This window comes from Aythya marila (genome assembly GCF_965140915.1).
Source record: "Aythya marila genome assembly, chromosome: 1".
Taxonomy (NCBI): Eukaryota; Metazoa; Chordata; class Aves; order Anseriformes; family Anatidae; genus Aythya; species Aythya marila.
In genome coordinates this window covers 74,837,989-74,855,172 of record NC_139042.1, presented here as the reverse complement: position 1 = coordinate 74,855,172, position 17,184 = coordinate 74,837,989, and the positions used below count along the sequence as shown (strand labels likewise).

At 35.1% G+C, this 17,184-nt stretch overlaps 1 protein-coding gene across 5 annotated transcripts in view; it reads right to left on the bottom strand.

Moving 5' to 3' along the window:
• Positions 1–17,184, bottom strand: part of STS (steroid sulfatase) — a 110,646-nt gene that overhangs the window by 25,497 nt on the left and 67,965 nt on the right. For all 5 annotated transcript variants that reach the window (XM_082783372.1, XM_082783371.1, XM_082783373.1 and 2 more), the window contains 2 exons: positions 7,778–7,937; positions 4,377–4,498 (listed from right to left, as the gene is read on the bottom strand). In XM_082783372.1, the coding sequence (XP_082639498.1) occupies positions 4,377–4,498; positions 7,778–7,937 (282 nt within the window). The remainder of the gene's footprint in view (positions 1–4,376; positions 4,499–7,777; positions 7,938–17,184) is intronic.

The window sequence follows — 17,184 nt, the reverse complement described above, 5'->3', positions numbered from 1 at the left end:
AGAAAGAAGAGCTGATTTTATTTTATTTTATATTTTCACAGATGCTGCTTTTGTATATTAGTACTTGTATGGTACTCCAGGAAACCATGGAGAATATGCATTGATAATGGAAAATCACAGTACTTTGCTGACACTGTTTGAACATGTCTTCCACTCTGTATACATAACTGATCAATTAAATTGGTTTCAAAGGATACGAAATAACAGGAAGTCATCCTCCAAGAACTAGGACTATATGTCTTATTTGTTTCCAAGGCACTGACAGTAAGTGTCAGCATGCACGTGTCTATGAGAGAAGTATGAATCATGAGCAACAAAAATTGCCTGATATTTCATTCCTTTTTTAATTCCGAATGTCAGGAAGAATGTACATTATTTTTCAGTATCAGGCAAAATGCAAGTGAATCAAAGAGAGATGAAGAAGAAAATGCTGTTAGTCTGTTTTCTGTGGCTGAGAGAGAAGGAGAGCAGAAGAAAGGGAGATTTTTTTTTTTTCTTTTTCTGACACCTCTAGAAAGGATCAGGCTTAAATTTTGAGGTATCGGTTGAGAAGAGCATTATGTAGCACACATAATCTAATGCTCCTTCAAAGGACTGATGAAGGGGAATGAATGCTGTAACTGACTCAACTAACATGTTTTAATGAAGATGAGCATTGATTTGGTTATGAGGAATGCTTAGCTTCTAAACATATAGATGTAAAATATTCAGCAATGGTTATCTGTTCACTTTGAAGTTTCTGACCTTCCCTGAGTGATGTGAGAAGCACACCTGCTTAGTCAGACTTTGGAAGTATGTTAGCAAGGGAAATGTGTGCAATACTATAAATTTCACCTACACCAAATTTGTCTGTTTCATAATGTATAGCCTAAGAGTCAAAAATTAAACCAAAACCTATTTTTCATTCTTCTAGTGAAGTACATAATGGAAATCTAACAATGTCAAAGATAAAGTTATTAAAGGAACTGTAGAGTGATGGAGGCAACAAGGAACCAGTTGACTATGCAGAACATTTGCTCTCCTCTCACTTCCTGGTGAAGACAATTTTTCCTTAGGATCAAAGCTAAATCTACACTTTGAGTATCTAAGGAAAAAAAGTGAAATATACAAGCTGAGTCTGTCATATATACTAAGACTTCCTAGAAAAGAAATATAGCAAGAAATATAAGAATGTATGTCTTAATAGGTGCATATATGCAATATATGCACTTTTCCCATTTATTTAGAATGGATTGTGCTTTAGTTAATAAATAAATAATATTTTCCTTAGCAGTTGTAACCCTTCTTTTCTATGTTGCTGTTTTGTGCTTCAAAAAAATACATCTTTAAAACTGATAGAAATTACACATTTGATGAAGAAGGGAACAGCAGTCTATAATGTAGTCAGATGATGATCAGAGGGCTGGAGCACTTCTCCTATGAAGAAAGGTTGAGGGAACTGGGCTTGTTTAGCTTGGAGAAGAGAAGGCTCCAGGGAGATCTCATTACAGCCTTCCAGTACTTGAAGGGAACATATAAACAGGAGGGGGAATGCCCGTTTACATGTGTTGGTAGTGATAGGACAAGGGGGAATGGTTTTAAACTAAGACAGGGGAGATTTAGGTTAGAATTTAGCAGAAAGTTTTTCACTCAGAGGGTGGTGAGGCACTGGAAAAGGTTGCCCAGAGAGGCTGTGGATGCCCCAAGCATTCAAGGGCAGGATGGATGTGGCTCTGGGCAGCCTGCTCTAGTGCAGAAGACACGGAATATAGTTGGGGTTATTAATTACACATGATCACAGTGTTTTCTACTAAGCCTTTTCAGAGACTTCAGACCTATTGAGAGGCAGACCTGGTCAGCATTTGGGCCATATGTACAAGCATATTCTATATGAAGAATGTTTTTACACAATTCCAAAGTAGCAGAATCAATATAGTTAACTATCTGGGGAATACAGATCAAAAACGCCACAAATCTTACCTGGCTTAAAAGACAATTTACACTGCACAGAATGTACAATGATTCCTGATGATGTTCTTCTCACAAATTTTCTGTTTCTTTCTTATATAAGGAATTGTCTTCAAGAGTATCCTTAATACCAAGAATCTGTTTCTGGTGGTCCTCTGTGAATTGAGTGCTATTGGCTTGACTGCAGTCATTGGCAACTATAAGATGAGATATTCTACAGAGATTTCTGGATACTGGAAAATATACGTGCTTAGGGATGAATGTGGTACTTATCGAGGCCATAAAGTATGTGAGGCATGGGATACATGTTATTTAGGAATGGTAATCAGATCTACCTAAACCTTGAAGCCTTATATCCTTACAAGTAATCATACTAGCATTCTGAATTTAAGTGAAAATTGTTCACTTCTTCAGCCTGTCTTTAACGAAGGTGACCTCATCTACTTTTTTTGGATGTGTTCCTAAGTATAGGGAATGAACTGTTGCCATAGGATACTTCTAATTTAGTTCTTTGCTGCTTGGCAGAAGCTCTGCAATGGTTTGAATTAAATTATTGAAAAAATGGCTTCTCCAAGGAAACAAAACAAAACAAAAAAAGTGTATTGTATTTCTACTTTCTGTTCATTTTCATATACTAAAATGTAATATCATTTCATAGTAGCAGAAATAGTTCCTGTGAATGGACTCTGCGATTAGCTGTAAAGAGCTGTGGAGGGAGGCTAGAGGACAATAATACACTAACTAGTAATATAATACACTTTGAACTTATCAGTTGCTTCATACAGAGCTGCTAAGATATCAGAAGAAAAACCAACCATACTCATTTTTCCACATGAGTACTTACAGCAATGCTGATGGTATCAGGTGCATAGAGCTGTAATGCAAGTGTATTTATCTCTATACAACAATAAAACATAGGAAAGAGATAAACAGGGGCAAAACTTTAGCTGACTGCAACAAATATATTTACAAATATGATTGTATTGTCTACGTGGAAAAGGCATTTCTGAAGATCTGATTCAACAAGACTGAAGCAGACACTGAGTACTCCCAGGGGACTCATACAAAAAAGAGTGGAGATGAATATTTAGCTGTTGCCTACTCTCACACTATACAGCAGGCTGACAAGGTGGCATTTCAAATACACTTCCATACAGAAATCAGCCCAGTGTTATGAAAATGTTATTGCCAGAGTCTGAATGGGCTTTAGTTTTTTTTCTTGCTCTAGAAGAAGGATAAAGGGAAAATCACAATGTACATTGTTTCCACACAGTAAATATAATAGACAAGTCCCTCATCATTGCTCCCCTTCTTTTCCCATTAAATTTCCCTTCAGTAAATAACCAAGTTGACCCTTTGCTCAGGATAGGGGTACTTCATTTTGCAATGGTGTTTTAGTGAGAAGAATATCTTCTCTGCCTGCCTGCAGCTTATCTCCTAACGAAGCAGAGTAATTTCACCCAACCTCAGAAACAAAATGATCTGGTAACTGACTGTTATAAGTAATATTTTAATTTCTCCTAGTTAAAAGGCTAAGGCAGAGAGTGAGCCTGAAGATGACCAAAAAGACCTTTGCAAATTAAGTATTAAGTCCTTTCCCAAAGTACTTAAAGCCAGAAATGCTACATCAAAAGCTTGTTTCAAATCATCATTTTTAAACTGTAACATATGTCAATGCTTTGAATGTCAGCTGACATGTTCAACTTCATTCATCCCAGAGATTTTTATGGAAAGGGAAATATTTGATTAATGTGGAAGTTACTACCAGAAGCAGTAAGCTGTTGGTTAAAAATGAGCAGATCAGTGGGCAATACTTTCTTCTTTAGACTACCAATTGGATTTATTCAGTTAAAAAAAAGTCTGAAAAGGTCTCCTATATTACTGAATAATCTCTGGTATAATTTTGACTTTGACTTGTCTATTCTAATGATAGTATATACTATCTGATATCTCTGATATGATAGTATATATTATCAGAATAATAGTTCTGTACATTGCTATCTCAATAATAAAAATAGACAGGTTGGTGTCATACTTGCGCTGTTACTCAACAAACCATGCTATTACCTGTACATTTTTAGGAAGGTATAACAGTTAACATTGACTACTTCATTCCATAAAACAGACTGTCTTTCAGGTAAGTTTTTAAAAAATAGCTCAGATACTATAGAAATCTCTGTTGTCTTGATATGTAACATTAATGCATAGTAACAAATTAATGTCAAACAGTAAAATGGCTCCGTGAATAGGTGTGTTCTGGAAAAAGTGAAATGGAAGGAAAATGGAGAGATGTTTTAAACAACTCATTTGTTACTATAGTACAAGTTAGTTTTTGTTTGTTTGTTTGTATGTATTTTTTTCCGATTCTTTTTAAGCTGCAATAAAAATTATATAAAATAGTTAAAGTTTGAACACACAAGTTTACTTACTGTTTCCTGGATGCCAGCGTACTGCATTTAAATATGCATTACAGTAATGGAAGAGAAATTCATGCTTGGATCGGGTAACTTTTCCTTGAAGTAAGGGCATCAGATCATGTCCGTCAATAATTCTGAGTAAGAAAGCATTTCTAAGTCAGAATAACCAAAACTTCCCTTTCTAAAAAATATAACTCTGCATTTCCACTTCTTAAAACAATAAATCTACATCTTATGATCTGAATGGTCACTTCCAGTTGATCAATTTGGAAAAAAACTGTTCAGGTGCTCTTCCCCTTTGGTTTCTATATTATTTAAGGAAACATTAATTTTATATTTTGCCATTAGGAGTGGTTGCTTCCTCATCCCACTTTTCTCTTTTCTTGCTGAGAATGTAATCAGACATATGTGAGTAAATTGCTAGAACCCAGTCCTTCAGGTATAAATGCATATACCTGCTCAAGCTGCTTGGAAGCAGTCTGGCTGAAGTAACTCTAAGATCAGAAAAATCTCTGTTGTGCTGTGTTTGCATCCCCAGAAGTAATGGGAAGAACTCTGTCTAATAAATTATGCATGCTAGAATTTAACACAGAACTAGTAATTTTAAAGTTGAAAATGAACTATGTTTAAATATGTGTTTATCAACTACACACACATGCATACATATATATATATAAATTCTCTATCTGCTGCTGGACAATTTTGATGATGTTTTGAAGGAGTAAGTCAATTTACATTGAAATGGTGTTATATAATAAGCAAGTCATTTAAATGTTTCCATATACGAAGCCATCAAATAGCTGGAATCAGTTGATACGGGACAAATCACAATCTGCATTTTTGACATGGTGTGAATTACAAGTTTTACAAAAAGTTTTATAGGATGCTAATTTCTGCTGGTATACAGATCATCAGGTAATTGTTTTTTTTTTTTAAGTATTTTGAGCAACATCTTGTAAAAATGTTTTTGAAACTTTTAAACCCCTAAGTGTCTATTTATCAATTTTCATTACCATGTAAAACCTGTTTCACATTAGCATAATTACTACGAGATAGTATTAGGAAACAAGACTGTTATTTGTAAAGCAGTGTTGTCCAACTCTGTTTTCTGGATGCATCCCTGGTTGTGGGGTCTGCTGAATGAGGATCTTTCTCACTTTCATTCTGTCATGTTTTCTTTCCTGATTTTTGCCCCTGCAAGCTTGGTCATCATCAAGCTGAGTGTAGGATGTCTCTATGTCTATTGCATACATTCTGTTCTACAGACTTGTGATGGGGAAAAGGTTGTCTCCAGTAATATGTCAACAGTACTCTCATATAGCCTTATCTACTTGTTTTAGGGCTATACCTAAGCCTTTTCTTTCTGATGACCTATCTTTCTTCTTTTACAAGGAGCACCTCCTCCATCCCCCTTTAACTTGCTTGATTCAGTGTCTGAATCCTAGCTGGAGTAATTTCTAATGTTTTTCAGGAAAAATACACTGAAGGAATAGGATGGTCCCACTGTCAAGCACTGGAACGGGCTGCATTGCGCAGTCCTCATCCCTGTGGGTATTTAGGAGATGTGTGGATGTGGCACTGAGGGATGTGGTGTAGTGATGGGACTAGAAAGTCCAGGCTGATGGCTGGACTAGATGATCTTGAAGGTCTCTGCCAACCTAGACGATTCTATATATGTAGGTATGTATTCTGTGTATGATTCAAACTAGTCTACAGCATCTCACTCAGACCTACCATGAAACAATAATTATGGCATATAGTATACACAGAAGAAGAATCAGTGAGGAGAAACTTGAAAGTGGAAGTTATACAAATATATTGAGATTTCTAGCAAAGAGATGAAAATAAAACATCAGTGCTTAGTCTTCAACCAAGGAATGTGAAAATGAAGTGCATAAGATCTGCCCTCAGTAAGAATAGTTTGAACTGCTTAGATTCAACAGAGTTACTGCTTGTAGGGGATGTCTCAGTGCAAGACTAGTTTCTCATGCCTTACACATGCCCTGCCCTGCCATTTCCTGCAGAATCTCCATGAATCATCGTTAGCAGACTGTCGCTGCTTACCACTGGTCTTCTCCATGTGGATTCTGGATTCTTTGTACTCAAAAGCTGTTTGTGCATGGCAGATGTGTACAAAGAGTAAGTGTAGCAGTGGGTTTCTCCACATATTGGACTGGGATGGCAACAGAGTTTAGGTGGAGGCATCTTGCTGATGAGATTGTGTATCTCCTGAACGAGGTAAAACATTGGGATGTGCAAATGTCAGTAAAACTTATTAATTTATAAGCTTGGTGGTTTTTTGGTTTTTGTTTTTTTCCATCAGGTTGCTAACCTCTGTAATAGATTATTTTCACTCATTTAGTAGAGAACAATAAATTGTAAGAAAAGGGTAGCTTTTTGATTTGTTTTGTTACACTAAGCAGGCCAAGGTTTAACTCGTAAAGTTAAAAATAATTTACACTTGCAGGTCTTGTTACTACCATCTTCATTCATGTAGAATGAAGCCTTTTCTGATAAATTCATTTTTGCTTTTAGTAAATAATTCTAGGCTGTGACTTGATGGTATGTTGCTTTTGGTGGTATTCTCTCACTCTGTAGTTGCCGGATGCTTGTTCCCTTCCCTGCAGGATTATCACATCAGATGACATAACTGTTTGCATGACCATGATCTGAACTAGCCGCAGAGCTGATCTTTACAAATGATATCAGAAAAAATAAAAAACAAAAACTGTTAACAGAGAAAGTAAGGGTCAGTAATGAGTGCTTGATACTGAGTTCAGCCTCAGTTAATACCTAGCTGTTTATGAAATGGCAGGTTTCAAGCATTTATTTATTTTTATGTTTATGTTTATTTATTTTTATTTTTATTTTTGCATTTATTTACAGTAAAGAACTGTTAAAGAACTGCTTAAGAATGACAGTGTAAACATTGTCTTAATTGCTGTTCACATTGTCAATGGCCGACCCCCTCTCTGGTGCCCAGCTTTATGATTTTTTGTTGTTGTTTTTTCTGTCTTCTAGTTACACAATTCCCTTTAACTTCAGCATTCTTGGTAAGGCTAAGTGATGTGAGAAAGTATAGAGTAAGGACTGATGAAGAGGAACAGTAAGGAGAAGGGACTTCAAGTTTTCATTTAACATGAACAAAAGAAGCCCACTAAATGAACTGGGATAAAGTAGCACAAAAAAGCTGTTCTGCTGGCCAAACTGCTTTTACATACAATGTTTACATACAATGTTTTTTGTAAAGCATATCAGAATGTCAACATGAAATGTAATTACAAAAAAAAAAAAAAAAGGTACTTAATATCTAGTTTTTCTTTTTATTCTTACTTCTGTCCTAACAGTTATCATCAGAATGTACCAAATGCACATGAGATTTTCTATAGAACAGTGGTAAGTTCAGAGCATACCTGTCATTGGGTAACTGTGCCCCAGCAAGTTTGACAATGGTAGGAAATATATCCATGTTACTTGTTGGCTCATCCATATAGGTACCAGCTGGTATCATTCCAGGCCAACGGAGAAGCCCAGGCACACGAATACCTCCTTCCCAGTTTGTTGATTTTCCACCTGAAAGTGTTGTTTGATAAGAGAATGATTTCTTCTTAGTAAAAACAAAACAAAACAAACAACAACAAAAACACACACACACACAAAAAGGCACAGAAGAAAACTGCAAGATACAATTTTCAATTAATAAACATGCTATCTAGCTAGAAGCTTTTGATTAAAAGTACATTTTAAAAATGTGCTAGATTTGCTGACCTATATTTTCTATCTACAACTATTATCTTTATTATAGTAAACTTACTAATATAAATTAGACAGAGTTTATAGAATGTGTTTAATTTAAAAACAAAATTAAACATTAGTTGTAAAAGATAAAAAGGCATCTTGCAGGAATTCTTGTAGACAATTTGGTCTAGATCATGTGTCACAGATGCATGCAGATGCAACTAAAAATAAGAACCAAAAATAAATTGAGGTATGACTAGAGCTCTGAGGGATAAACTCAGAAAAATTATATTTCATTAAAAATGGTGCTTAGAAACTTTACACAGAAGAAAGTACCAATTTAACTATGTTACTGAATTCTCTAATTAAATGCACTAGTTAGAAATTTGTTACAATTATGGTAGTTCTCAGGATGCTGTGAGAACCTTTTCTACCTCTAAACCAACTAAACACCAACTGCATTATCGACTAATCATAACATTACTTTGCAGACCTTTCCTTTGCTTCTACGCTATCCAACACCACTGAGTCATCCAGACATCTTTGGAGAAGGGCAATGTGTTTATTCTGTGACAATATCTATGCTGTTATTTAATTGTCACAACTCTATGAAAAGTTATCACAAGTAGAATTACAGAGTCATAGCATGGTTTGAGTTGGAAGGGACATTAAAGCCCACCTAGTTCCAATCCCATTGCCATGGGCAGGTACACGTCCCACTAAACCAGGTTGCTTAAAGCCCCATCCAAACTGGTCTTAAACACTTCTAGGGATGGGGCATTCTGTGAAACCTGTTCATCTTTAAAATGAATTAAACTTTGAAAAAAATATTTCTAGTGAATGGATGGGTTTGGAATGTGGTTAAGCATGGTCTGGGCCCAGCACTTGTATCTAAATTGAGGCTGTTTTATACAATAATAGAAATATCTGAAAGCACTGAAATATGCATTCCACTCACAGAATCCAGTAGCAATTTATAGTTCAAATATTATGAGCCTGTATTTCCTGTGTCTCACATTTCAAGTAAAAATAAATAAATATATAAATGAAAGAACAACATATCACAGTGAAGTACTTGAACAGTTGTCTCCTCAGACTCTTAGACTTTCTATGTACCACATGGATTTTAATACCTTTAGTATCAAGCCCAGGTCTTTCCATACATTCTATTTTGACTTCTCCATGAACTTTTCTATTTCTGCTTTGGGGGATTCAGAATCTACCTTTTTTTCCCTACAAGTTTTTCACTGTCCATAAATAGGATAGGTGGCTACTTCAAGTGAGAAAACTACCTTTTGCATAGCTCTTTACTTATCTATATATAGTCTCGTGGCTGAAAAGTTTCACATTACTGCACACTTCTTTTCCATGGGTTTTATTGGAATTTGTAATATTGAATAGGTAGGAACACATAATTAACTATCTAGTCTGACATTAGAAAATTTAAACTTTCTAATATACATTACTTCAAACAACAATCTTTGCTTAAGCTGTTTTTGGGAAACAGCGCAAGTTCAGACCTCAACATGACTATCCATCTTTCAGAGTAGCCTTAAATATTGACTCCTGTCATTGCATCAAATGCAATTCCATTTTCACCATAAAGCACATGGACACCAATTCTAAAAGTTATAAATGAGATGCAAGGATTATTTTGGTTTAAATTATTGCAAATATCTGATTTACAAAATAAAAATCTAAAGATAATATAGATTTATGTTTATATGGGTGTTACTTGGTGAGGTTTAAAATGTCTACCACCTAGCAGCACGAATTGGTCACCCAACGTTATACCAACTGTGTGTTAATAGTGTTAGTTTAAAAACCAGACAGCTGTCAAGAGACTGTGTACATCTTCTGTATAAAAGATATCTCTGCCTATCTATGTACAACAGTCATTAGCACTTAAAAATTTAGGTGTGGATTATACCCAGTAGGAAAGTGTCAAGGTTAATATTCCAAATGAGTTATGAATCACAGAAAATGATGCTGAGCTTGAATAATTAAGTCTGAATATCAGTCCAGGAAAAGCATAAGGATATAAAATTATATTAAAAAGATTAATTTACTAAAAAGATCAATATCATTTTCACTGAAAAATTATCCCAGGAAGATGGTGTAGTTTATGAGTAGGATCCTTGTTCTGTGTAAATATTGCAACAGCTTGTTGGCCAGACAATATGGACAGGTAGAAAACTCTGGGAGCTGATCTACCACTATAGGTCACTTTCAGTGGTGAATTCCTCTTATTTCCTTACATCTGGTCTGAAACTAGAAACAGCACTGTGTAGATTGGATTGTTTAAATAAATTCTCGTTACTGTTGCTTTGATCTCTGTCTTGTGTAATCTGAAACAATTTCAGAGTAAGTGCTGAATCCCTTTCCCACACACGCTGCAACTTTTAAACCCTAGATATTGAATCACTTTCAGAGTTCCTAAGTTCATAGTACAATTTTCCTGAATCATTACAGAACAGTGACAGAAAACTTCCACATTATCCAAGCACAAAGGCACCATTACTACCCTGATGTGAGATACAAAAAGCAAAATGAACTCTAAAGCAGGGCCATCTCCTTGCTTATTTCTATGAAGAAGTGACTGTTGTTTTCCTTTCAAAAGACTAACTGGAGCATAATTTTTTGGTATCTCTGGAGGAGACAGCAGGAAGTTAGAGGAATAGCAGGAAGATAGAGGAATAGCAGGGAACTAGGGCAGAAATGACAGATCACAGAGGAAGACTGTCTTCTATTATGCTATGTCCACATGGTTTGCATTTTTATTAGAACTGTATTTAGTGACATTACTAGAGCTGATTAATCCCATGAAATGAGTATGAACAATTTGACATGCATTGTCATTAAAACTCTCACTGTTAGACATTGTTCAAGATAGCTGCATTTTTTTCCTTAAATCAAGGTTTTACACTAATGCTTGAAACATGAAGCAAACATCCAAACAGATAAAATATTAGAAAAAAAAAATATCCACAGAAGGTCATTATGTAATAAAAAACCTCTTGATATTTCAAAATCTGACTCATTAGTTTTGTATTTTGATTGGAGTCAACAACACTGAAACAGAGAAAAAGCAGTAATTTAGTAGTCTGTGTGCCTGGCAAACTCTAAGCAGAGTAGTTGTGTTTTATTTTTGATCCCTTAAGTTCTTTTAAAATTGTTTTTAAAACAGCATAAAGCTCCCCATGCTTAGCTATCTGTGTTTTCTGAATAGTTGCACCCTTCAGTGTTACATTGAACAACAGCCTGTGTTCACCTTCTCATGAAAACTGCAGGAGTAGACTAAGTACAGACATAACTCTCCACAGTCATCCAAAACATGATCTCAAATTTCCATTTTAACCTCATTTAAAATCTTAGCTATATTTTTTTTTCCCTTCTGTGGTTTAAATTGACTGCTATCTAACTCTGGGAATAGAGCTTGTACAAAAGATGATATATAAAGGAAAATTCTGTGGTATAACACTACTAGTATTTTAAATGATAAACAATGAAAACTATTTAAAATATCTTCTTTAGATCACTTGGATTATAAGCATACTACCCTTTCCTTCCTTCTTATTTTCTTATAAAAACAAAGCCTTCTAAACCTATTTATTCTCTTGAATGAATGAAAAATACAAGGAAATTAATTGCCTGTAAATATTGACAATCAAAGCTGGTTATCATTGCTTACCTTACAAAACTACCAAACAGTAATTTGTTTTTAGTGGCAAGCCCACTCATTATTATATTGTTTTTCAATTATTTCTGTATACTTTGGTTAATTTTCAACCTGCAGTATTCTTATACAGCTGAAACTAATAGACATAGCCCATGTGGCCATACTATCATTTCAATCTTTATTCTAAATAAATGAACTTCTTTCTCGGGATGTTTTCTGTTTCAGTCAAAATTACAAGATGGCTGCATTATTTAAAAAATCTGGATCGCTTCAAAAATATAAAAATACAGTACACTGGAAGCAAAGGTCAATGCCTGCATTCATTAAAGTCAAAAGTGAAACTAATATTGCTAAATATGCATTAGCATAGTTCCTGAGGCCAAAGTAAGGGTCAGTTTTATTTCTCTGTGAATTACAGAAAGGAAAAGGTTTACTAGTAACTTCAAGAAACATTGGTGAATGAGCTGGCTACTGTAGCGTATGAAATTGTACACATTTCAATAAAAATATTAGAGAATGTATTCCTCTGGCCTTTGTTTAGCTCTCACAGATCTGTAATAGTAGTAATTCTTAAAATTTAGGGTCTAAGGTCTAAGAAACATTGTTTTTGTCATGCATCATGTACCATCATAGAAGCATGACATCATCATGTCATGTATCATCATAGAAGCTTCCAAAAGAAATAATATTGCTATTGGTCCAACAGGTTCACAGGAACTAATGTATTTCCAACAGATCTAAACTGATCATTTAAAACTATTAAGTAGCTAGGAAAAAAGTATATTATCATGTGTGCACCCAAGAGTCCTTCTGGAGTTCAAGCAAGAAGATACAGAGCAGCTGGGAAGAAACTTTCTAAAATAGCCATTACTTTTGCTATAGAGGCTATATCTACATTTAAACCTTTGAAAGACTTTCAGGAAAAGTTTCTGGAATATTAATCATGGGTTAGGAGAGAAAAGGTTGTCATGAATCAAAATGTGCCTAACAGACAGAAAACAAAGTGATAAAACAAGCAGCCTATGACACCTGAAAAAAGTCAATAGTAAGATACCTTGATTCAACTCTTACTAAGTCCCTTGTTATTTTAATAAAATTCCTTTAATTTTGGAAGTGGAGAGAAACATGAAAACTAAGTATGACACAGAATATCATAGGTTGATCAAATTCAGGAGAAAAGATAATGGACTTCACACCAAGAGGCAACAAGATGCAAGTTCAAATTCTGTATAAAAATGTTCAGTGTAATGGACATTAGAGAAAAAATAACTGGACTAGAGTCTATGTTCTTAGCTATTCATAACATAAACTTAATTTTTATGCTTCAGAAAAAAAAGGATGTATGCAAAGACTAAAGTTTAAAGCACATCTGTAATCAATAAGGTAAAAAGACAACGGATAGGAAATAGAATGAAGTTGATAACATAAAAATTAAAGTATGTAACTGGAAAGCAATATTCATGGCAAACGCTGAAAGGCAAAAACTGGTCAAGCTATTTTAAGAAATTTTTATTGCCAAATAGCAATATTTCATATAAGAAAATGAATATGAATAAGAAAATAAAAAGAACATGAAATGAGGTGCAATAGAAAACTCATCAGGTAAGACTGATGAGAAACTGACAAGACAATTACTTTATGAATGCGCTAATAAGGCGAAAGAGGGACAACAAAAATATAGAAAACAAAGGTAAGATAAGGAAGATATAAATAAGTTATTCCTCCTTTAACAAAGAGGAAATAGTATAAAACTTCAAGCATATGTTCAATGAAATCTGCAACAAGTGAAAGCACTGTCTTCTATACTATAAATTTACTTTCTAAAGAATTTAGACTGAGAATTTAGAACAACTCAAATGGACCTTCATATTTATATGGTGAAAAATTATGCTAAATGCATAATGCTAAAAGCCTTTGTGGAAAGTAAATTGCCAAAATTTGTGTCTTAAACCAAGGTCATCCTACAGATTAGGAGATTTTCTTAGGGATCTTCTTTATTCACCACAGCTCCTGAATCTTCCTCTGAAACTTCTGATCTTGACTGTCAGAAAAAGGAAACTGGAAAGAGAGGACTGTTTTAATCCATCACTTCTGCATATGCATGTCTTCTAAGAAAAGGAAAAACCAGACTATATATTGACAGCAATTTGTTAAACACTATATTAGCTTTGGTTTCTGATTTCAAGGGATATCCAAATTTATGGTGACTGTTCCACAGTCAGAATCCAGGCTAATAAAGCTCTCAATGTCTCCTTTTTTGGCATTCAGTCTTGCAGTGCAAGCCTAACTCTCCAAACTCCTCTTAAATTTTGTTATTGGTACTGATTTGGCTGGATATCAAGACAAATTAGTGAGTACAAATTGTGGAGAGCTGTAGAGAGCTTTTGATTTAGGGCAGAACCAATTATTGCTGAGTATACTGCTCCAGCTCTGACAAGAGTGTTAAGTGGCTTGATTCATATTCACATTCATAAAGAACTCATATACAAAAAGGTAAGTGACTCAGATTGTCTAGCAGACAGGAAGAAAGGACATGCATGTCTCTCAGTTTTGCAGACGAAGCAAATTCCTAGTGCATGTATACATAAGCACAACTAGCATAAATATTGCTTTTTTTTTCTTTTTTTTTTTTTTAGGTATATTGTTACATCAGGGCCTGAGGTTTATGGACTTCACAGGTCTGATTTTTATTAAATCCACCACAGATGTACAGAGCTCAGAGCTTTAACACACCTCACTGTATAGACTATCAATATGAATAAAACCTTATGTACAAAAATTACTAATTATGCGGTTAATTTATCATTTTCACTTCTGTCCTTTTGCAAATGATGCTTAATATACATGTTAAATTGAGGACTGGTACAGAGATGGAGAGAGTGGAAAATAAAACAAGATTAATTGTATTTTAAAATTGTAAATGTATATTCAGTTAATTGCACAGGTCTGTTAATTTATTTTTATTTTGTTAAAAATGTCTCAATAATTATTTTTTCGTATATAGTGATTATTTTCTTCCCCATCATTTATTACAGTACTTGCTAGCATAGCGTAAGAGTCAACTGTAAACCACACTATAATTCATTTAAAAAATAAAAAGCTCTACCATTCCCCAGGTAAACCTATCAATCAGATTTTTATTAATTCAGGTAAGATCTATTTAAAATTGCTCCCCACTCTGTAAGTATGAACACAAAATTTTGCAAAGCTTAATAGAAAAGACTCTATTCAATCAAAATGTTCCTCAGGAAGGCATATTCCCCAGTGTATTTGTGTTCTTTTTTCCTCCTTGTCATTTATCCTATGTCTTATGTCTGGCATCCTGGAAGGCAAATATTTTTTAGAGCTTCTAAAACACCTCAGGCTGTGCCTACAGCTACATATATGTAACCATATGGTTCCTTAATTACTTAAAGCACTATGTAAGGCCTAAATGCTAATGTTTAAGACAGATTTCATTCTGGTGTTAGCCCAAGGGGACCCATTTGATAGTCCGTAACCTCATGACTTTGGCATTACTTGTGTTGCTTGGGCAGCAATTCCTTTGTAGCTCTCTTAAATCTAAGGGTCATTTCTCAGAAAGATACCTGCTGACTAAAAGCAGTGGAGTCTTCTCACTTAAAAACCTCACTGTATTGTTATTGCTTACAGTGTATGTCTTTCTTTCTTCCTTTTTGCAGTTTTGCAGACAATACAAAACTGATTCACCCAGAGAGGTTCATGCAGCTATTCAGAGGGACTATGACAGGCTGGAGAAATAGGCTGACAGGAACCTCATGAAGTTCAGCAAAGGTTCACATCAAGTCTGCATCTGTGGAGGAATAACCTCTTGCACCACAACAGGCTGGGGACTGACTGTCTGGAAAGCATCTTTGCAGAGAAAGACCTTGGGGTTTTGGTGTATGACTACCTGAACATGAGCCAGCAATATGCCCTTGTGGCAAAGAATGCCAACATCTGTGTCTGCCTTAGGAAGAACATTGCCAGCAGATTGATCTTTCCCTTCTGCTCCACTCTGGTGAGACGCACCTGGAGTGCTCAGTCCAGGGCAGGGCTCACCAGTATGAAAGAGACATGGACATGGAGTGAGTTTAAAGGTGGGCCATGAAAATGGCTAGATGGTTTCCATATAATCTTCCAACATGCAAGGAGGGGCTGAGAGAGCTGGGTCTGCTCAGGCTGAAGAAGAGAAGGCTCAGGAGGGATCTCATCCATGTATATTACATGAATTTACCTGAGTAAAGATGAAGAAGCCACCTTCTTTTTATTGGTGCCCGGTGACAGGACAAGAAGCAATGGGCACAGACTGAAACAAAGGCAATTTCATTTAAAGCATAAGAAAAAGAATTTTTATGGTGAGGCTGCTCCGGTATTTACTGGAGCAAGTTGTCCAGAGAGGCTGTGGAAGCTTCATCACTGAAGATTTTCAAACCTCGAGTCCTTGACTGGACAGAGCCCTGAGCAACCTTCTCCAGCTGACCCTCCTCTGCGGGAGGTAAGACTAGAAACTTTGAGAGGTGCCTTCTGGTCTCAACTATTCTGTGACTTAAGTCACAACTTTAGTTCTGCAATACATTTTTTTTAAATAACACCTAAAGGCAATTTGCTTCTTTCTCCTCACAATTAAAAGTGGCAAGGTTGGCAAGTCAGTTTACAAAAACTGCTGGGTTTCTTTGGTCTTGTCCTTTGAAATATGAAGGGAAAACAAATTAAACAGACATTTCCCAGTGAAAGCATAAAGGGAACTTTACCTCTGGTACAAGGACAGAATATTCCAGAAATATTGCTAATATTTCATTAACAATAAAAAAACTAAGCATTTCTTTCATATTTTAATGAGATCGAAGATTATTAAAACCATTTTAATGTTCAATTTCTTAATGCTATGTGTCCACAAATTGCACACTGGAAAATACTGTTTTCTTTACTTTGTCAAAGGTAATCCTTTATTTCATATTTAACAATGTTGTCAATCTGTCTTTGATTATGAACAGTCCCTGACTGAAAGTTATAACTAGTCCCTGTCTGAAAGTTACCATGTTACCAAACAATTACCATCACTGCACCCTTCTTTCTCTAGTCCTGTTGTCTATTCTTGTTCTGCCTGTCTCAAAAACACATTGCTGACAATAATTTTGTTCATCTCCATGCTAGGACCACGTTCTCAAAAGTATCTAGTTGTATATTACATTCCTGCTGACCAAAGGTCAGGGATATCAGAATGGACAAAATGAGAAAAGCTATTTGCTAAGCTAGAATTTTTCTTTCTACATGATCACTATATTGCAATAAACAGTATCTTTCAGTATTGTTGGGTGATATCACAGGGAGAAAGTGCATTGCAGACTTTAAACACATTTTAGTCCTTCACAGAACAAACAAAATTTGGAGTATTAATTTTCT